Source organism: Armigeres subalbatus, chromosome 2 (assembly GCF_024139115.2).
Source record: "Armigeres subalbatus isolate Guangzhou_Male chromosome 2, GZ_Asu_2, whole genome shotgun sequence".
NCBI classification, from domain to species: Eukaryota; Metazoa; Arthropoda; class Insecta; order Diptera; family Culicidae; genus Armigeres; species Armigeres subalbatus.
Genome location: NC_085140.1, coordinates 346,011,327 through 346,033,771, shown reverse-complemented (window position 1 = coordinate 346,033,771; position 22,445 = coordinate 346,011,327). Strand labels below are relative to the sequence as shown.

The window sequence follows — 22,445 nt, the reverse complement described above, 5'->3', positions numbered from 1 at the left end:
CTTCGAATGTAAAGTCATGTACAAGCCTAAACATTTTTCACTGCGGCAAGTGCTGGCAGCGTTTGTTTACGAAAGTAACAGCGTTGCTAAATCGTCTGGAAAAGTATTCGCACATCTCTTAATATAGGATCCCTAGTTAAAGTTATACCACATGGTTCAAACAATTTCCACCAGAGAGAGGCACAATACTATATATCTCGCTTAACTTTTGAAAAGTTACCTAAGTAACATTTTTTTCATGAATTAATTTGAATAGCGCAATCAACAGAAAAACATGAAAGCTTTTGATTCCAGTACTCAAATTAATTCATGAAAAAAATGTTACTTAGGACCTTTTGAAAAGTTAAGCGAGATATCTTCTCGACATCGTATGCCACTTACATATCTTCCACATTTCCACTGCATAGAATCCACACCCATCGCACCGAGTTCGAATAACTGGGTGGTTGTCTGCGCTTACCATTTCGAACGTGTCGCACCACCATAGCTTGCATACAACTTAAAACCGGGGAGCTGCTCAGGGTCGACGGTCCTCGTCTAAATTCGAATGTGAAACGTGGACATAAAATCGGGCGCCCGTGTTATCACGTGCTCAAACTCCAGATAGGACAGCTTTCCGTCGCCGTCGACGTCGGCCTCTTCGATGACTTTTTCCACGATTTGCTGGTGCTCTTCGACGGTTAGCTCGTTGCGTGTGAGGGCAGTTATAACATTCAGCAGATCCGACTGGCCGATGAATCCATCCCGGTCATAGTCTGTAATCAATAGATTTTTTTAAATTCCTGTTTCAACAATCGAAAGATACTCGTAACGAAAATCTTTAATACATAACTGAAAAATTTCCAATGAAATTACGTGCGCTATTGCACTCAACCGCTTAGCACCAACAAAATTTCTTCATAAATCATAGAATGTGCCTTAAGCGCGTCGTGTGAAGAAAGAAATTCTACATGACTGCATTTCAAATTTGTTGAGTTGTTCGTCGAAAAGTTTGAGTTTAGATTAGATTAGTTTTAGATTAGTTAGAGATTGCTAAAAATGATTTTTATGTCAAAGAAAATCTGTCTGTCTGATTGAAGAACATATTTTCTTTATGTGTAACAAGAATACATAAATGATATATCACGTTATGTGTTTAAGTTGGAAAATTGAAACCATTTCGAATGATTGTACCCCGTTTGGCAGAAACTTTTTCAACATAATGCTGTTTAGCATAATGTCGTTTGGCATAATGGTCGTTTAGCATAACTGCTGTTTGGCATAATGGTCATTTAGCGTAATTGCTATAAGAGTTGTGTGAATTTATAATTTTTATTAGAACTGTGTGTACGACACGGCAAAAGAAGGATAGAGAAGGTCCTTGTAAAAACGGGAACATTCCGAATATTGACACTTCTTGCAAGATAAATCAACTTAGAATTAATTTTACATTGGTGCTTACATTATTAAGCTCCTTTAGTGGAATGTATTCACCTGTCATAAGACGAGTTTGGTACTATTCCATTTAATTCCACCACGTTTTTATGTCGAGTCAACTACGTGATACTGAAGATTAACTTACAGATGAGGTCGAAATGCATATCTGTATAGAATATAACGTGATGGAATTGAATGAAATAGAACTGAACTCGTCTAATGGTAGGCAATTGGAGATAGTTTTATTTTCCATGTAAGGTTATGCTGAAAAACTGGTCCATTGTGCATTTCTCTCTTTTATAAGTAAAAGAATTCTTATTCGCTCATACATAATGACATTACTTCTACACGGGTAGAAATCCATTCCCGGAAATGAGAATATAATTCATGATTTCATGAATCCAACGTGTTTTTACCATGAATATAAATCATGATTTCATGATTTATTTTCGCGTAACGCTACCAATGCGTTACGATTTGGTTGTTGAGATCGAAAAAAAGTTCAACAGGGGTTTTGAAATCATGAATTATAATCATGATTTCATGAACTGGCATGATTCATGATTTCATGATTTTTTATTCATGATTGTGGGTATGCATTTGTTTCCGTGTATTTGCCGAGCTTAGTCAATAAGGATATAAAACTATGAAACTCTGAATCTTTTTTCGAGCCATGTGTTATCTTCTCAGACAAGACTCATGAATACTTAAAAATAAGGCTGGCAAATGCTGGGTAAAGCGTACCATTGGTACTTCGCGTACCTGAATCAATAAAATAGACCCCATTTTGCGGATACGAGCAACTTCAGGGAAGATCGGGTAACCAACCCCGGTGGGAACTAGGGTCGTATGCTGATAGGGTCGTTTGCTCCTCTCCGGAGGTACAAATCTGATCGAGCGTCTGTTCTCCATGTTGGGAAAGGCTGATCATCGTCCGAGTGCCAGCGAGGAACTCTTAACTAAACTGTGCACACCATGTTGCATCGTGTCAACATCGAGAAGGATCCAGTCCTCAGTGCGTATTTTAAACCGTTGTCAAACCTTTGAGTGTATATCTTCAACTGAGACGGTGGCAGGAGAATTCATACCCAGTTTTAAAGTATTTCATTGAGAACATAATTGTTCACTATTTAAATATGGGTCGAGAAAAGCAAAGTGAATGTCGAAAATATTTTGCTTGGTCCGAGTCAGAAAAAAATTCAAATGTATAATCGATGGTTGCCCTGGCTATGGCTTCACAAAAGACCATATCGGAAACTTTTCTCGGCACATTTCAAACAAGCATCCCGATATCGCACAAGTATTTATCAGCTGTCCTGTTTCTTGATGTTGATGATAACCATATTTTTAATTGTATATTTATTGATAAGGTGCTTGGCATTTCAATCAAACGCAAGCCAGAAGCTCAAGATGACAACTTTGTTGCAAGAGTGGTGAAAAAGGTTATAGTCAGTTTGGATCCAAATGAGTTTCGCTCTGGTATTGTTGAAATACCAGCCAAGCAATCGATATCATTCAATTTCTTCAATTCAGAAGCTTGCAATAAGACGATTAGTCTCTTGGCTAAAGCACTCGGAATAATAATAAACTCGGATTCGGTATCCACTGAAGTAGTAAAGGTAGCCTCTGAAATAAGAAACATAATCTCTGAAAAAATCAAAAACCGGATGATATGCCTCAAATGTGACAGTGCATCACGTCATGAGAAAAAAAAAGGAGTTAACGCACAATACTTACATAATGGTATTGTGCAAGTTCAAACGCTGTCAATGCTTGAAATTAATGAAAGGCAGACTGCCTCTAATTTGAAAGAACGAATCCTTCAAGTTTTGGAGCAATACCAAATCAGCGTGCTTAATATCTACGCTGTTACAGTAGATAACGGTTCAAATATGATCGGATGCGTCAAACGACTGGGTGCTGAGCAAGCACTTGCACTGAACGTTTTCGATGAAGAGACTTTGAAAATTCAGAGGCAGATATTGACGAAGATTGCGACGATAACATCGTTGATGATGAAATGCAGTTGAAAGACATCCTCTCAAGCACCAATTCGGAATGTATCGACTTTGTACGCTGTGGTGCTCACACTATTCAGCTTGCAATTAACGGTGCGATCAAACAAGAAATATTAGCCAAAATATCTTCAATTCGCTCGAAGCTGAAACTTATGAAAACTGCTCAATATAGTACTGCGTACAATACTCGGAGGGAAACAAGAAAATGGTGCATGAATCATGAGCTGTATCCAGTATACAAAGAAGAAAATATTGTGAATCATTTAAAATACGGCAGACTTCAGTGGGCTGGTCACTTAGTGCGAATGTCGCAAGAAAGAATAGCGAAAGCAATATTCATCAGAAAACCAGATAGGGGCCGGCGACTTCATGGATGGCCACGAACCAAAGACTAATTAAGACGTTCATGTCCCATACAAGAGCCAACTTTTTTAGTGATCATGAAGTACTAGAGTAGGAAATTGAAAAAAGATATTTTAGTTACTAGATAAAGATTGTCGCTGTCGTCGCTGTCCGGAACATCTTTTGTTGGCGAGGATAGGGGAGCTAAATGTCAAAGAAGGAAAATCCATACGATTTGACAGCTTGGTACCCAACAACATGTTCCGGACAGCAGAACAAAGGGAACCGTAGCGAGAATCTTTATCTAGTAACTAAAATATCTTTTAAATTGAACAACCGCATTATGATATCACCTTGATTCAAGAGGATTCAAGTACGGCGCTTAGTAACTGGTACTACTTCATATGTTGCTACGGCGACTTGCCAAATGTTATGTAAATTACAACAATGGAGAACAATCAGTTCATGGAATCAGAAACACAACGCAAATTATTTAGTCTGGAAAATAATCTCTCCCTTTCCATCGATTATACTGATGTTGTTCTTGGCTTTGGCCTGGTTATTGACGATTATCCAACAGTCAGCTGAGTTTGTCTTTATGTCCTGAAGCTTCTTAAGATTATTTTTTATCGAAAATCTAAACCATTTCATTTTTTAGGGTCTCAAATGTAAAAAAGGCAAGTGCCAATAATTAGTGTTTATTTTCAATATTTGAATGGAACTGTTAGTACTCCATCATTGCTGAAATCTGATGGCGAATGTTCTATATGTTCGCTAGGTATGTAGGAGAATACGGTAGCAGTATCGTAATGCTGTCAATGAGCAGCTCAAGTAGCTCGAAGTTGTTCCCGTCCTGCTCGTTCTTTTTGTCAACAAACGGGCATGAGCGTGACAGGAACAACTTCGAGCTACTTCGAGCTGCTCATTGACAGCACTACTCTCTATGACGTTTCGCGTGCCAGAGTTCCAGATCCTGCTCACTAAAGATTGGATCGATTAAATTTCTTTTAATCATTTAATCTGTATCATTAATTACAGACAAATAATGAGTAATTGAGTGTCCACACATATTTCATGTTACAGCTTACAAGTTGGGCAAGCATTTGCCCTACGGCAAGCATTCAACCGGATAAGCTTGGTCTGAATGAAAGCGAGAAATATTATAGAATATCAAGGAAGCAGCACTACGAGGAACATCTGAATGGCGCTGAGAGTACAGGCAGTGAAAGTCAAGGCAGCGGAGGAGATGACAACGTCAGTTCAGCGGACGATGGAAGCCAACCAGCCCCCACCTTGAGGGAAGTTAAGGATGCCATTCAACAGCTAAAGACCAATAAAGCAGCTGGTAAGGATGGTATCGGAGCTGAGCTCATCAAGATGGGCCCGGAAAAGCTGGCCACTTGCCTGCACAAACTGATAGTCAGAATCTGGGAAACCGAACAGCTACCGGAGGAGTGGAAGGAAGGGTTATATGCCCCATCTACAAGAAAGGCGACAAACTGGAGTGTGAGAACTTTCGAGCGATCACCATCCTTAATGCCGCCTACAAAGTGATATCCCAGATCATCTTCCGTCGTCTGTCACCATTAGTGAACGAGTTCGTGGGAAGTTATCAAGCCGGCTTCGTTGACGGCCGCTCGACAACGGACCAGATCTTTACTGTACGGCAAATCCTTCAAAATGCCGTGAATACCAGGTCCCAACGCACCATCTGTTCGTTGATTTCAAGGCGGCATACGACAGTATAGACCGCGTAGAGCTATGGAAAATTATGGACGAGATCAGCTTCCTTGAGAAGCTTACCAGACTGATCAAAGCAACGGTGGATGGTGTGCAAAACTGTGTGAAGATTTCGGGCGAACACTCCAGTTCGTTCGAATCGCATCGGGACTAAGACAAGGTGATGGACTTTCGTGCCTGTTGCTCAACATTGAGCTAGAAGGTGTCATGCGGAGAGCCGGGTGTAATAGCTGGGGTACGATGTTCAATAGATTCAGTCAATTTATTTGCTTCGCGGAGGACATTGTCGGCCGAACATTTGCAAAGGTGGCAGAACTGTACAGCCGCCTGAAACGTGAAGCAACAAAAGTTGGACTGGTGGTGAATGCGTCAAAGACAAAGTACATGCTTGTGGGCGGAACCGAGCGCGACAGGGCCCGCCTGGGAAGCAGTGTTACTATAGACGGGGATACCTTCGAGGTGGTCGAGGAATTCGTCTACCTCGGATCCTTGCTAACAACGTTAGCCGTTAGCCGACAACAACGTTAGCCGTGAAATACGAAGGCGCATCATCAGTGGAAGTCGGACCTACTACGGGCTCCAGAAGAAACTGCGGTCGAAAAAGATTCGCCACCGCACCAAATGTGTCATGTACAAGACGCTTATAAGACCGGTTGTCCTCTACGTACATGAAACATGGACAATGCTCGAGGAGGACTTGCAAGCACTCGGAGTATTCGACCATATTTAGGACCATCTTTGGCGGTGTGCAAGAAGACGATGTGTGGCGGCGAAGAATGAACCATGAGCTCGCCCAACTCTACGGCGAACCCAATATCAAGAAGCTAGCTAAAGCCGGAAGGGTACGATGGGCAGGTCATGTTACAAGAATGCCAAACAGCAACCCTGCAAAGAAGGTGTTCGCTTCCGATCCGGCAGATACAAGAAAGCGTGGAGCACAGCGAGCGAGGTGGACTGACTAGGTACAGAACGACTTGGCGAGCGTGGGGCGTATCCGAGGATGGAGAGATGCGGCCTCGAACCGAGTATTGTGGCGTCAAATTGTTGATTCAGTGTTATCTGTTTAGATGTTGACTAAATAAATGAAATGAAATAGAATATCAAGAGGGTAATAGTTAACCATGGCAATACGTTACAAAATAAGGCCGTTACAAATATTTAATTTAAATTATGTCCTACTGATCTACGAAAGGTCAAGGGGGGGGATAATAAAAAATAAATATTAAAGTGGAAAAAATAAATAAAACTCCTCGCATTTGTTAAAGAGTGTTTTGAAAATCTTCAAAATTGTTCGAATCTTTTTTTGTTGCCCCCTCAGAATACATTTTTTGGGAAAAAAACGAGGGGGGTAGACATAATTGTTTTTAAATATTTGTATCGGCCTAATACACGAGGGACAATTAGAACAAACTTGCATGTGACTTCCGCGCAAATAATTATCTAAAAGTGTCTATAATATAGATATTATGACGGTCGAAGCAGGGTTCTTATATCAGGGTTCACTCACTTCGACAGTAGATGGGAGAGACTAGCGCGGGGTGAAAAATTCATTTTCGGTGCAAAACATAAACAAACTCGGTGGCTGCCCCATATATAAATCCAAGATGGCTGAATCATGAAATTGGCATACTGCTACACCTGTTTGTATTCACCTTGGGTCGAAGTTCTTTGTTCATTGACATTTACTTGTTTCTGTGCTACGCTCACTGCGATGAAGATGAACATATTAGGTTCTGCAGCATGACGTCACGAATGAATTCGGTCCTCGTCGAATGAACTTTTTTGACAGTTCAGTAGTACTTTCCACTGACTCCGACAAGGATCGAGTTTGTGATTGGTTGGCTGCCCCCAAGTCCAACGCGAAGTACTACTAATCAGTCATCAGTTTGAGGTTAGATACAGACGCTGCAGAACCTAATTGTTTATATGCGAAAAGTGTTCATTTCGGTAAAATGTCAAAGTGATTGACTCTGAGCGCCTCTAGCGGCAGAGTCGCGTGAAAAATATCGTGAGCGATGAATAATAAATGAGGACGCAATGAGAAAACAGAACTGTGCAATAAAAATCCTATTCGACTAAATGCTGATGTCATATTAGAAATTTGGAACAGTACTCGTCGATAGCAAATCCTTCCGCACGCGATGGCATATGAGCAAGTCAAACCACCTTCCTTTTGCCAGTGGAGATATATCAGCTTCCACACTGATATTCTTCCCTCCCCCTTCATACGGGAGCTTGGCAGAAGGAAAGTCGTGTGATATGTGCCATCACAAATATTGCCCTCCGCTCGCTTTCAAATCGACTTCTATAAAAACATTCTTCATGCCTGCCGTATCCTAACGGAACTATCAATTCTATACCTTCGCCTCTAATGCTATCATGAACATGTACGTCCAAGTTTGGAAGATGATATTAGCATTTCCATATCATAATTGCTGAGTGTTACGTCTGTTTGTTTGTGCTTTAATCATCTGAGGTTGACTTTTGCTGCAATCTGTTGCCCAGAAAAGTGAATCTAATTTTGAAGAAATAAATTATCAAGAAGTTGAGAATAGTAGAATTTGCGGAAGTCTCACAACTCGCTCTGATCTCACCTATCCGAGCACATAAGGCATGTCTGAGTCTTCTCGTCTGTATCTTCTTTTAAAATAGTTTTAGTTCTCGTAATGCCAGTTACACGGAATCAATTTCAGTCGGCCGTAGAGTAGTCATAGCATTTATATGATCAATTGTAACACTGACTCTGACAAGAAAAGGCGTATTCGAAAACTGCACCTTCTAAACAACCCTCCAATTCTTCTGGTTTCCAGTATTTGCGTTGTTTTTAATCTTTGCGCGAACGTTCGGGGAAACTGGAGGATCATCACCCAAGACCGACGATTATGGAGCTCTACAATACGCCAGGCATAGGTGTATCGACGCTGTAGCCAACCAGGTAAGGAATGACAGAGCGGGAAAATGCATGCTTAATATTTTACCGTACCGGCAAATACATTCTTCAGGAGCGGTGTCATATCTCCCCCTGCCTTAAACCGAGCCAATGACTGAATTGAAAGAAGAAGAGTAATTCTCGCCGTAAGACCGGCCCACTATTTGCACAAGGTTCTTAAAAATTCCTAAATGTATGTTAATTCTAAAGCTTTTGGCGAGTATATTAAGGCAAGTATATTAACCATTCCACCAATTCGTTAGACTTTTAGTTAAAATTTGACACTTCGATGGTTATTTTCCCATCGTGGTTAAAATTTTACTCCGAAGCCGACCCATTTTAGTTTTGACAGATTGATAGTTATTCGGAACGAAATGGATTTGGCGCCAATTTTCTCGCGAACAAAGTTTAACTATTGAACTGTCAAATCTAACCATGCTTCGGAGCAGGGTTATTTTTAACCACGGCGAAATAACCATCAAATTATCAAATTTTAACTAAAAGTTAAACGAATCGGTGGAATGGTTCACAGCCTAAGGATCCGAGTTAAATTCTTCAGAAATATATACCCCTCGATAGTTATACACGAAATACCGTTTATGGACCCCTCGATTTATGTCAATTCTTGACTCACCAAAGCTGTCATAACTCCAACATTTCTCAACTGATCTTAGAGATCAGCATATCGTTGGAAAGAGGAAGAGTGTATCCTCAATTCGCAATAATAAAAAAGCCATATTGAATTTGTTCGCCATATTGGATTTCTTTTTGAAAACTATTTTTCCGCCAGGTTCGCAACCACCGATTTTGAATATTAATGTTTTTTTTAATCAAAAGTTATGTACGATTTACCAATACCAAAATTCTTGAATTATTTAATACAATAACTCAAATACGGCTCCGTTATGCTCAAAACTTTTGAGCCCTTCAAATAAAATACTGTTGTTGTTGTAGATATGCTTTACATTTTTTAAACATATTTGATTTAGAGTAGTGTTTGATATCAAAGAACTGTACGACGTCATTAATCATAAAAATAATGTTCGTTGGTCAGGTGGGCCTTCAAAAAATAATTTGGTAAATCGCACATAACTTTTGATAAAAACATATACCTGAGATTTTCGGACATAATGCACAATATAAGCTAAGCTTTACATCGATGTATAGGGCACTGCACGGAAACATCACCTTCTCTTTCGTTCCTCAAAAATTTTGACGTTTACTGGCCTTGTTGTTTTCAAATTTCTTTGCAGCGAGAAAGAGACAAAGCAGTCCGTGCAGTGCCCTATTAATATTCAAAATCGGTGGTTGCCAAGCAGGCGGAAAAATAGTTTTCAAAAAGAAATCCAAGAGGGCGGCTGAATTCAATGTGGCTGCATTTATTTTTATTATGTTATTAATTGAGGATACACTCTTCTTCTTTCCAACGATATGCTGATCTCTATGATCGGTTAAGAAATCTTGGAGTTATGACAGTTTTGGTGAGTCAAGAATTAACCAAATTTGAGGGGTCCATTGAAATAATTTCGTGTATAACTAACGAGGGGTTCATCTTTCTGAAGAATTTAACTCGGATCCTTAATATACTCACCGAAAGCCTTCGAATGAATATAAATTTAGGCATTTTAAGAACCTCGTGCAAATAGTGGCCCGGTCTCATCGAGAATTACTCAGAAGTCATATTTTCTCTCGTGCCTTCTGCAGGGCTAATGTATTTTTCGAAAGAAGGGATCATGTTTCCCTTGCCTTAAACCAGTCAAATGGTTAGATTAAAAGAAAGAATCATATCCTCTCTTACCTCCTACAGGGAAAATTCGTTAAATGAGAAAAGAGTCTCTCCCTAGAGTACTGTTCTGTTGTCTGGAGTCCGTCTTAGAACAACGGTGCTGAGAGAATCGAATCTGTTCAACGCCGTTTCCTCAGATTCGCGCTTTGTAGGTTACCTTGGCTGAATCCGTTTCGCCTATCGAGTTACGAAAGCCGATGTCAGTTGATCAACTTGGAGCTACTTCGCTCAAAGAGAGATGTCGACAAAGCCATTATGATCGCCGATACCCTGCAGGGACGAATCGACTGTGGAACTATGTTGAAACAAATAGACCTGAACGTCCAGCCGCGCATGCTCCGTGACAACCATATGTTGAGGCTGCCCTTTCGTCGTACAAATTATGGCATGCAAGGTGCTATTTGTAGCCTACAGTTTGTCTTCAACAGAGTCGCATCACTCTTCGATTTCCACGCCACACGTAACATACGCCGAAAATTTTCATCGTTCTTCGCATAAATAGACGAAGACAATGACTATGCTTGTTTAAATGTTTTATACCTACTGTGTATTGTCTCTTGACAATATCTATTAATGTTCACTTTGTTTTTCAAATACTCTACATCATTGGGGCCAAATGTGGCCTGTTGATGCAACAACAATAAAGATAAAGACAAGATAAAGAGTTCATGTCTTTAATTACCTTAAACCAAGCGAATACCTGAATTGAAAGAAGGAATCATATCCTCTTTTGCCTTCTGCTGGGCAAATGCATCCTATGAAAGAAGGAATCATATATCCCCTTTTATTAAGCCGAGCAAATGCCTAAATTGAAAGGAGAGGTCAAATCTTCTCTTTTCATCTGCTGAACAAATGCATTTTTAGAAAAAAGGGATCATATCTCCCCTTGTATTGAATCGAACAAACGCCATATTCTTTCTTGCTTTCTGTCCGTTGCCCTCAACCGAGCAAATGCCTTAATTGAAATAAGCAGACCTATCCTCTCTTGCCTTCTGCTGGGCAAATGCATCCATCGAAAGAAGGAATCATATATCCCCTTGCCATAAACCGAGCAAATGCCTGAATTGATTGAAGGAACCATATCGTCTTTTGCTTTCTGCCGGGAAGATGCATTCCTTGAAAGAAGGAATCTTATCTTCCCTTGCCTTAAACCAAGAAAATGCATCAATTGAAGGAAGTAATCAAAGTGATGAACTTCAATGCTAGTTAAAATGAAAAATGGAACAATATCCGGGAAAATGCATTCTTTGAAGAAAGAATCGCACAGGACGAAGTGTGTTTGAAAAAGATGCCTCTATTTCCTAAAGAATTTTCATCATTGAATTTTATTATCTTTTTCGTTTCAATTTTTTGTAACATCTCAAAGGCGATCTTGTTTCTAGCCTATAGATAAAAAGATGGAAAAAAAGTGGAAAACCAGACATAATAATCAGCGACAATAGTTAAATATAATTGAACATATTTTGCATTATTGTTAGACAACGTCAAACGACCATTATGTCAAACGACCGTTATGCCAAATGGCGTTAGGCCGAACGACTTTATGCCAAATGACCTATCACCATTTCAAATAGTATTGCAACATTGCTGAAATCATTAAGTCGGACATGATAAAAAAATCTTCGTCAAAAAAAATAATACGCAATTTATGTTGCTGTGGGTATCATGGTACTGTTTTGACTCAAATTCTGAACAAGACTCATAATCCGAACACTCGCGTTTAAATTACTATTTTGGCTTCATTCGTATTTCTAAGCTCATGCTTCACCGAATAATTTCGGTAAAATAATTTACTGAACTCTATTCAAGTGTGAAAGTAATTGTTTCTTAGGCAATTATTTGTTTGTTATCCTTACACAATAGATTTATTAAATAAAAAAATGGAACAATTCTAAAACTAAATATCATATGTGTGCCTTCATACTATCCACCCAGCAAAGTACCGTAAATCTTAAACGCGTAAAACACCTTAATATCCCTCGGAGCCTGCTCGCTGAACACCGACAGTAAATCCAGAAAATCCTCAAAGGTCAAATTTCCATCTCCATCCTGGGAGAACGCCTCGCACATCCGCTTCTTAAACGGATTCTCCACCAGCTCGGGTAAACTTTCGATCCTTTCGCGCGGCACCTGAATGGAAGTAGCCTGACCCTCGGTCATCACCTGCGGCACCAGCTCCGGACTGGTCTCGCGGAACCGCTGATGCACTCGCAAAATATCCTTTCGCGTAAAAAACGTACAATCCTGATAGTCCTCCAGCTGTTGATCGGTAAAAGTGACCACTTTGTTTCCCATCACTATCCACTTTCACTGCCAGGATGCGACTGGCTGGCCCGATTGACGATCCCATCAAGTCCATTTATTAAAACACTCCCCTGAGGGGGAGACGTTCTTCGGAATTGCCATACACTCGACTGCTCCCGCTTGTGGCATCCAAAATGTATGTAATAATCAACCTGCCAGCAGCGAGCTACAACATCGCCCGCATAGCTGCACGAACGTCCTGACGGGGACGGGAACTACTTCCCGGGCGATAATCACGTGTAGTGTGATAATCGTTAGATTCGCGAAAAAAAGAAAGAACAAATTTAGGGGTAAGTACCGTATCACTGCTCATGGATGGCAAATCCTGTTTATGCATTTTTCTCACATATTAATCATATGGAAACTGCTTCTGGATTTCATCTCATGGCTCCGATATTCATCCCATCAAATACAAAGCAATGGAAAGGTATTTGATTTATTTCTTATTTTTGTGATTTTTTCAGCAATGAGCTCACATGTTGACAAAAAGAAGCCACGAAGTTGTTGCCGTATTTCTTTGTTTCATGATGAGGTGAATATATGTTTCGTGAGAAAAAAAGAAACAGTTCCCCTATTTGGATTGAACAACTGTACCACATATTACGTAGGTTCAATGAGAGATGTATTGATATGACCAACACAAAAGTAATAATAAGAAATATAAAAGCATTGTGATGAAACTTTCAAAGATTTCAAGAAGAAAAGCTAGCCTAAACTGTTTGTGCGAGGGAATTTATTTTTCTTCCTTTATTTATTTTGATTTTTAAACTTTAAGTTAAGGGCAATTTAGGACTTTCTACCCTATAGTTGTCTGCTGCTTCCCACCCACCTGTAGAAGGGTGGTGATAACGCGCCCACCGCCTTTCTGTCGAGTGAAGGAAATTGGATCTCAGCGTGAAAGCTGATACCATAGGCAAACAGACATAACAATGAATTTAATCGAATGCAAACAAAAACTCATAAATGACAATTTATTGCAGCAAGTTATATCTGACGACGCATTCTGTTCCATTGCCCATATTTAAAAATTATTCGGATCGGATATTGCGATTCGTTTCCACACAGTGAATTTAAATTGTTTGAACTTTTTGAAAAGTGTATGTATGTCCGTCATTGTATCTTTATATATCCCTGTCTGTAATGAAATTTTTTGATTTATTATTCTCAAACCAGTCGCGATGTCACGTCTGTTTGTGTGGACGATGAACTGCTACTGTCGTGCCGGTTCGTTATTTCTTGATCAAAAGGAAACAGCAATTAACCGTCATCCTGTATGCGTCTATTAAACGACACTCCCACGACACATGTGCGTGGTGTAAGGTTTGACATTATCATACATGCTGCCAAAAATGACTTGACACGAAAATTGAAATGAATTACAGTAACTGAAATCTTATTTCCACATGTACTTTTCCTATAGGTGCAAAATAAGATCGAACAATGCTTAGTGAAAATTATGTACACTACAGTTCTAAGTGTATATAAAGACTTTGTAATCACACCAAAACTGACCTTTGATAGGTAATCTGGAGACCCACAGTGTTGTAAACCAATCAACTCATCTCGACGAGCTAAGCAAATGTATGTCTGCCGTGTGTATGTGTGTGCCCAAAAGCTAAGAAAAACAGTAGACAACTTTTCATATAGTAACGATTTTCTCGCAACAAGTTTCATTCGGCTGTAGGCAAGACCTGGTTGATTACTATTGAATTTCATATCGATCGACTGTTGCGTTGAAAAATTATGAAGAAAATGGTACATCGTAAAATTACGAACCATATAAGACTATAAGGTCTTGGATGTCTTGGCTAAATACTAGAAAGGTAGTATCACTACTCTATGAATTAGGTTTTTAAATAATCATTCCAGACTTCCTGTACGCGATGAGTCATTTGACCGAATAGATTATTTGGCCGAAAATGTCGTTTGGCCACAATGTTCGTATGGCAGAAAGCATCATTTGGTGTAAAATATTATTTGGCTGAAAATGTCATTGGGCCGAGTATGTCATATGAGACATACTCGTATAACATGAGCATGATGACCGTACATTCCGTAGTTATTACCCCGTGAACAACAATCGTAATTGCATAGGGAACCAATCAACGTGCATTGTTCGAGAGCTCTATAATTTAAATGCTCAATTAGGGTGCCGGCTACTTCCTTATGATTTATCAGGGACGGATAGGAAATGATGATGCAGTCACTTGTTCACTGCAAGCCGAGAACATCTCTGCACTTGCCGACGATTTGAATTCCACTGGCATAACCTGTATGTCCCAAAGGATAACCTGACACAAGTAAAGTCTCCTTTACCTAGAGGAAAATAAAGAGTATTCAGCCTCTTTTTTCCCACATTACACCACGGAGATATTTAGTTGGGTATCATATTTGGGATGTGTACTTAAAGATTCCCATGGAAAATCTATCTTGCGCTATTTTAAGAAAACGTGATTTGGAAAAAACACGTGTGCCCCAAAACTTGTCTTTTTTTTCTTAGTGTGCATCATAGCAAACACAAATTTCAATATTCTACTAAAATAAACTTTCTTTCCTATTTGTTCTTGATATTTTGGAAATAAAAATTCAATGACGTTTGGAAATTTATATGAGAATGAGAATATTAGACCTTGTTGCTTAGAGATTGTTGCTCAACAGCATTTCCCTGTTATCGCAACATCAAAAACATCTTATAAGCACGAAAAAAGAAAGTAAATAGTTTTGTCCGCCTGTTTGTATGGGGAGGCCCCGTACTGAGTTGGTTTAACAGCGCACAGTGGGACCAATTCCAAAAAAGACGGTCATAAATGTTAGAAGTGAATAAAATGGTCTAGCAGGCCACATATTGTGATTTGTTATGGTTCATCTTCTCGGCATCAACGACCCGTAAGCTAAAGTACAACTATCGGAACGAGAGATGGGGCACCAGTCGTCGCAAGCACGCTATAGTGCTCTAAGACAACGTGCTTGCACCAAGTGTTGCCCCATCAAATATCAATGTGGTGTTCTTTTTCTATGAGCATTTCCACAGGTATTTAATTACCGACTCCAGCCGCCTAACCGCAGTGCTAACGAAAAATTTATTTTATTGATAGAAATTGAAAACATATGGAATAGGTTTTGTTACTTGATATTACGATTCATGTGAAAAACTCATGATATTTTTACAGGGTAAGTTTGAAAAATTAGAAGTAAGGGATCCATTGCGACTAGACATAACATCCCAAGTAACAATTGAGGTTGTATCAGAGTTTTACAGCGTTCTTCAAAACCTAATCTCAAAACCTTCCATGCAGTCCTCGCAGTTTCCACAACCTCCTGTAGACTTCTATATAACCATGTTACAGCCAGTTGGCCCAGTTTTAATGCAATCATTAAAACCTGAAATGCGTTCCAGTTCAGAACCAATGGTTTTATAATATACTTAAAGTCTCACATAAAACATGCAACATAAAACCTCCTCGTGGTTTTGAGAACCACTATATAACCATGATACAACCACTTCATGACTATGATACAACAAATAAGCCAAATTGTCAACTCTCAGGTTGATTATTTGTTCATTGTTTGTACTCGAATAAAAATATGTTTTTCTTCCTGCAATACATGGAGTACATGTCAACAACAAAAATATAAGAATTATTATCAGCCATGTTCAATAAATGCTCACATCTGGCTTTTAGTGTTCTATGCATGTTTGAAGGCATGCCAGGGATTTTTCATGGTGAAACCATGATAAATAATCAGTATTTTAACAATGCGCTTCTTTAATTTGTTATTATTTGGAATTTTTCAAGTTGCCTTAGTTAAGCCTTAGTCAATTACTTTCGAAATAATTTCAATGAATAACCACTTTATTTGATCAAATATACAAAGCATTATTCTCAAAACTTATAAGGATGACCAATTTTACCGTTTAAAAGGTGAAACATAAATATGCATGAAATTTCGATTATGAAATTCATTATTTTTTTTCATATCGCCGACATTTTTTCGAATAAAACTATGATTGCATAAAATATGCCTCTATATAACCATTACTCCTGAACTGGCCCTATCTTGGCATTTTAAACAACTAGAGGTTTTATCTTGACCTTTCTCAAGACCATGTTACGACTAGCAAGTTTTATCTTGGTCAAACTAAAAGCTTGGTAGTTTTATATATATTGACAACATGACAACGTAGACAGATATAAAAAATCATAAACAAACTTTTTCAGCCCTCGGTGTCGCATGCAAATACTTTTAAAAGTAAGTATTTCAATTAAATAGCATATAGTGACAATTGTTAAATGGTATATTTTGTACCATTAAAGTGTTTTACTCGTGTTAAATTGGCAAAGCATGTATGGATTAAATACATATTTATATAAATACATAATACATCATTCCCCTCATCTGCAAATACAGTTTGAACATTTTTTCGATGACTTAAATAAGGAAGGGTACTGTTCCTGGATTTCATCTCATGGTTCCGATTTTCATCCCATTAAAAGCAGAGCAATGGAAAGGTATTAGATTTGTGTTTTTTCTTAGCAGAAGTACGCATGTTGACAAAAAAGCGACGAAATTGGTGCCGTATTTCTTTGCTTCCCGATAAGATGAATGTGTGTTTAGTTAGTGAGATGGAGATCGGAACAGTTCTCCTACATAATTCACGACATAGAAAAAACTGCTAATGTTTCTTTTTCTTTTTCGACTGAAATCGAAATGAAAAGACTTCCGTGGGTCAAACAATTTGTGCTGTATTTGAAATTTGGTTTCTACATAGAAATATATGTCCATAGTAGTAGTTTAAAGCTTCGTATTCCTATGCAGGTCTTCTTCAGGATTAAGGTTATATGTGGGTTTTATACAGGACTCTACAAAGCTTGACAGCTTTTATAAGTCTTGTTCAAAACCAACATATAACTTAACTGCTGGCTTTATACCAGTTCCATTTTTTAGTTCTGAGTAGGAACACAGGAACATTCATTTCATTTATTTAGTTAACATCTAAACAGATAACACTGAATCAACAATTTGACGCCACAATGCACGGTTCGTGGCCGCATCTCTCCATCCTCGGATACGCCCCACGCTCCCCAAGTCGCTCTGCACCTGGTCTGCCCACCTCGCTCGCTGCGCTCCACGCCGTCTCGGACCTGCCGGACCGGAAGCGAACACCATCTTTGCAGGGTTGCTGTCCGGCATTCTTGCAACATACCCTGCCCATCGTACCCTTCCGGCTTTAGCTACCTTCTGGATACTGGGTTCGCCGTAGAGCTGGGCGAGCTCATGGTTCATTCTTCGCCGCCACACCGTCTTCTTGCACACCGCCAAAGATGGTCCTGAGCACCCGTCTCTCGAATACTCCGAGTGCTTGCAAGTCCTCCTCGAGCATTGTCCATGTTTCATGTCCGTAGAGGACAACCGGTCTTATTAACGTCTTGTACATGACACATTTGGTGCGGTGGCGAATCTTTTTCGACCGCAGTTTCTTCTGGAGCCCGTAGTAGGCCCGACTTCCACAGATGATGCGCCTTCGTATTTCACGACTAACGTTGTTGTCAGCCGTTAGCAAGGATCCGAGGTAGATGGATTCCTCGACCACCCCGAAGGTATCTCCGTCTATAGTAACTCTGCTTCCCAGGCGGGCCCTGTCGCGCTCGGTTCCGCCCACAACCATGTACTTTGTCTTTGACGCATTCACTACCAGTCCAACTTTTGTTGCTTCACGTTGCAGGCGAGTGTACAGTTCTGCCACCTTTGCAAATATTCGGCCGGCAATGTCCATGTCATCCGCAAGCAAATAAATTGACTGGATCTGTTGAAAATCGTTCCCCGGCTGTTACACCCGGCTCTCCGCATGACACCTTCTGGCGCAATGTTAAACAACAGGCACGAAAGTCCATCACCTTGTCTTAGTCCCCGGCGCGATTCGAACGAACTGGAGTGTTCGCCCGAAATCTTCACACAGTTTTGCACACCATCCACCGTTGCTTTGATCAGTCTGGTAAGCATCCCAGGGAAGCTGTTCTCGTCCATAAGTTTTCATAGCTCTACGCGGTTTATACTGTTGTATGCCACCTTGAAATCAATCAACAGATGGTGCGTTGGGACTTGGTATTCATGGCATTTTTGAAGGATTTGCCGTACAGTAAAGATCTGGTCCGTTGTCGAGCGGCCGTCAACGAAGCCAGCTTGATAACTTCCCACGGACTCGTTCACTAATGGAGACAGACGACGGAAGATGATCTGGGATATCACACTTTGTAGGCGGCATTAAGGATGGTGATCGCTCGAAAGTTCTCACACTCCAGCTTGTCGCCTTTCTTGTAGATGGGGCATATCACCCCTTCCTTCCCTTCCTCCGGTAGCTGTTCAGTTTCCCAGATTTTGACAATTAGTTTGTGCATGCAAGTGGCCAGCTTTTCCGGGCCCATCTTGATGAGCTCAGCTCCGATACCATCCTTACCAGCTGCTTTATTGGTCTTTAGCTGTTGAATGGCATCCTTAACTTTCCTCAAGGTTGGGGCTGGTTGGCTTCCATCGTCCGCTGAACTGACGTAGTCATCTCCTCCGCTGCCTTGACTTTCACTGCCTGTAGTCTCAGCGCCATTCAGATGTTCCTCGTAGTGCTGCTGCCACCTTTCGATCACCACACGTTCGTCCGTCAAGATGCTCGCATCCTTATCCGGCACATTTCGGCTCGCGGCACGAAGCCTTTGCGGGATGCGTTGAGCTTCTGATAGAACTTGTGTGTATCTTGAGAACGGCACAGCTGTTCCATCTCCTTGCACTCCGCTTCTTCCAGGCGGCGTTTCTTCTCCTGAAAAAGAGGGGTCTGCTGTCTCCGCTTCCGTCTATAACGTTCCACGTTCTGCCGGGTACCTTGCTGCAGCGCGACCGCCCGCGCTGCGTCCTTCTCCACCAGAATCTGTCTGCACTCTTCGTCGATCCAATCGTTCCGTCGACTCATGCACTTATGTCTTATGCACCCGACGTTGTTCTCCGCTGCGTCGTTAATGGCTGCTTTGACTGTATTCCAGCAGTCCTCAAGAGAGGCCCTATCGATCTAACCCTCTTCCGGCAACGCTGCATCGAGATACTGCGCGTATGCAGTGGCGACATCAGGTTGCTTCAGTCGCTCTAGGTCGTACCGCAGCGGTCGTCGGTACCGAACATTGTTGATGACGGATAGTTTTGGGCGCAGTTTCACCATCACCAGATAGTGGTCAGAGTCGATGTTAGCGCCACAATATGTCCTGACGTCAATAATGTCGGAGAAGTGCCGTCCATCAATCAGAACGTGGTCGATTTGTGATTCTGTCTGCAGTGGTGATCTCCAGGTGTAGCGATACGGGAGGCTGTGTTGAAAGTAGGTGCTACGAATGGCCATATTCTTGGAGGCGGCGAAATCAATTAGTCGTAGGCCGTTTTCGTTCGTCAGCCGGTGAGCGCTGAACTTTCCAATAGTCGGTCTAAACTCCTCCTCTTGGCCAACCTGAGCGTTCAAATCTCCTATGATGATTTTGACGTCGTGGCTTGGGCAGCTGTCGTACTCACGTTCCAGCTGCGCGTAGAATGCGTCCTTATCATCATCAGTGCTTCCGGAGTGTGGGCTATGGACGTTGATTATGCTGAAGTTGAAGAACCGGCCTTTGATCCTCAACCTGCACATTCTTTCATTGATCGGCCACCACCCGATCACGCGCCTTTGCATATCGCCCATCACTATGAAAGCTGTTCCCAGCTCATGTGTGTTGCCGCAGCTCTGGTAGATGGTATGATTACCTCTAAACGTTCGCACCATTGATCTCTTCCAACAAACCTCCTGCAGAGCGATGATGCCGAATTCGTGGTCCTTGAGCACATCGGCGAGTATGCGTGTGCTTTCGATGAAGTTGAGAGATTTGCAGTTCCACGAACCGAGTTTCCAATCGCTAGTCCCTTTCCGTCGCAGTGGTCTTCGCCGATGGTTCCGGTCCGTACTCTCTTGATGATTGTTCGTTGCGTGGGTTTTTTAAAGGCTGGCTTGCAGGGCCTGACACCAAACCCCTCAAATTTCCGGAGGACCATTCCTCCTTATCCCCGGTGGACCATATTGCACAGTGTTACTTAGAGTCCCTCGCTGGCACTCGGACGATGATCAGCCGCCCCTAACATGGAGAACAGACGCTGTTGTGAGCCGATCCTGACATGGAGAACAGACGCTCAATCAGATCAGATGTCACACCATTGCATTGGGGCAAATGAGAAGTGAAAACAAATTGTGCGTTGCTGCACTTATCAAAATTGATTGCCGAAGGCCGAAAGGACTACCGTCAGTAAAACCGAAATAACTGAGCGGGCGGAGGGTGGCGGAACCTAATTTCTTCAGGATTTCTGACAAAAAAATGAAGCTTCAGTGTGAATTTCATTGATGGGTACCGATGTGTACCCTTTTGAATTTTACAATTAATACAGCAAGAAGATAATACAATAATAATTTTATACATAATAAAGACCGAGTACTTTTTGCGCGATCAAAAATAATTTACGAACATTTAAACGTGGCTTTATTAGTTTTAGGGCTACCCTTTGTAATGGTGCCAAATATAATAGGTTTGGGCGATGTATACGTTGTAGCCATCATAATGAAGCAGCAAGACAAATGTTACAAGATTTAACAGAATTAAAAATCGACAACATGCTCAACTTAAATTGACTGTAAAGATAAGATCCACTAGAATAAAATGACTCAAAACTATGTTAACATCATCGTCAAGTATTCTACTAACATCCCATGACTCAAATTATCAATTTTGAAAAAATGGTTTTTGACCGTCTTTTTGAAGATTGGACCTTCTGTGCAGCGCGCCGCCGCGCCGTAGTATAACGGTGGAACGGAACATCCTTGGAAAACCACGTCAAGCTTTATTTTTCTTCCTTGCACTTGGCTCAAATTCATGTGGAATTTTATTAGAATATGGTAAGTCAGACTACAATGCTGAAGGTGGCTGGGTACGATTCCCGGTCCGGTCTAAGAAATCTTCAGGTTAGAAATTTTCTTCCCAGTACACAAAAGTATCATCGTGTTAGCCTCGTAATATGCGAAACCTAGCAGTTAATATAATGTCGAAATACTTCATGAATACTAAGATGTGAGGCGGCAATGTCGCAGTGCGGGATGTTATGCCAACAACAAGAAGACCTTCTGCACATGAAGCAGAAGCGGTAGCCATTTGACCACCAATCCCGTTATCGGTTGATCGAATATGTCATTTGGCCGAAAATGTCGTTTGACCAACATTTTTTTTATAGGCAGGCTGTAAAGTGGATCCGACCATTAGACAGTCTCGAGCATGTAAATAATACAATAGGACCTGAATCACTGTGAGGTAGCTTCGGTACCCTATCCGAACAATTCTCTTATTACCTGAAGACATTGGTCTCGACATACCGAAAGTCAAAAGTGAATATTTCTGCAGTTGCTATGCTCCTTCAAGGTGGAGAACAGAAAAGTATAACATTGACTGGGGCCCACCTAGGATGTAAGCTCTTTGATCATGTGCGTAACTGCAGATAACTAATTCTTTTCATCATCTCTCGAAAGACTACAGCAAGTTGAATCTATTTTACTAAGTTTTCGAATTTCGGAAAATTCAGGACTACTTGTTTGCGAAAGCTACGATATGTAACGTTTGCTTTTAAAAAAATATGAAAAACTGTATTGAAAAACATGATTTCGGCTCAATAACGATTTACGGTAAATTAGCCTAAAAAATAAATAGATTAAAAATATTTCGTAATATTTTTATAAATCGTTAATATTCTACGGAATCAACATATGTACGCCTGAATCTTGAATTGATAGCTTGCGATAGGAATGCTAAACGCAAAGGATATTTTGCTTCCTTGATCCTCAGCTCCAGATAGCTGTGCTTAA

General features: G+C 40.7%; 1 protein-coding gene across 1 annotated transcript; it reads right to left on the bottom strand.

Moving 5' to 3' along the window:
• Positions 1-359: 359 nt before the first annotated feature.
• On the bottom strand, positions 360-12,793 carry LOC134217040 (calcium and integrin-binding family member 2). Its single transcript, XM_062695796.1, has 2 exons — positions 12,175-12,793; positions 360-755 (listed from the first exon to the last, which is right to left on the bottom strand). Exons 1-2 carry the CDS (start codon positions 12,524-12,526, stop codon positions 538-540), a joined length of 570 nt encoding a protein of 189 aa, XP_062551780.1. The 5' UTR covers positions 12,527-12,793; the 3' UTR covers positions 360-537.
• Positions 12,794-22,445: the final 9,652 nt, after the last annotated feature.

Bases quoted from the DNA above. Each gene is read 5' to 3' on its own strand.
- LOC134217040 (XM_062695796.1), bottom strand. From the start codon at position 12,526: ATGGGAAACAAAGTGGTCACTTTTACCGATCAACAGCTGGAGGACTAT. The intron at 756-12,174 runs GTACTTTGCTGG...TATTGATTACAG, and splicing joins TTACGCGTTTAAGATTTACG to ACTATGACCGGGATGGATTC.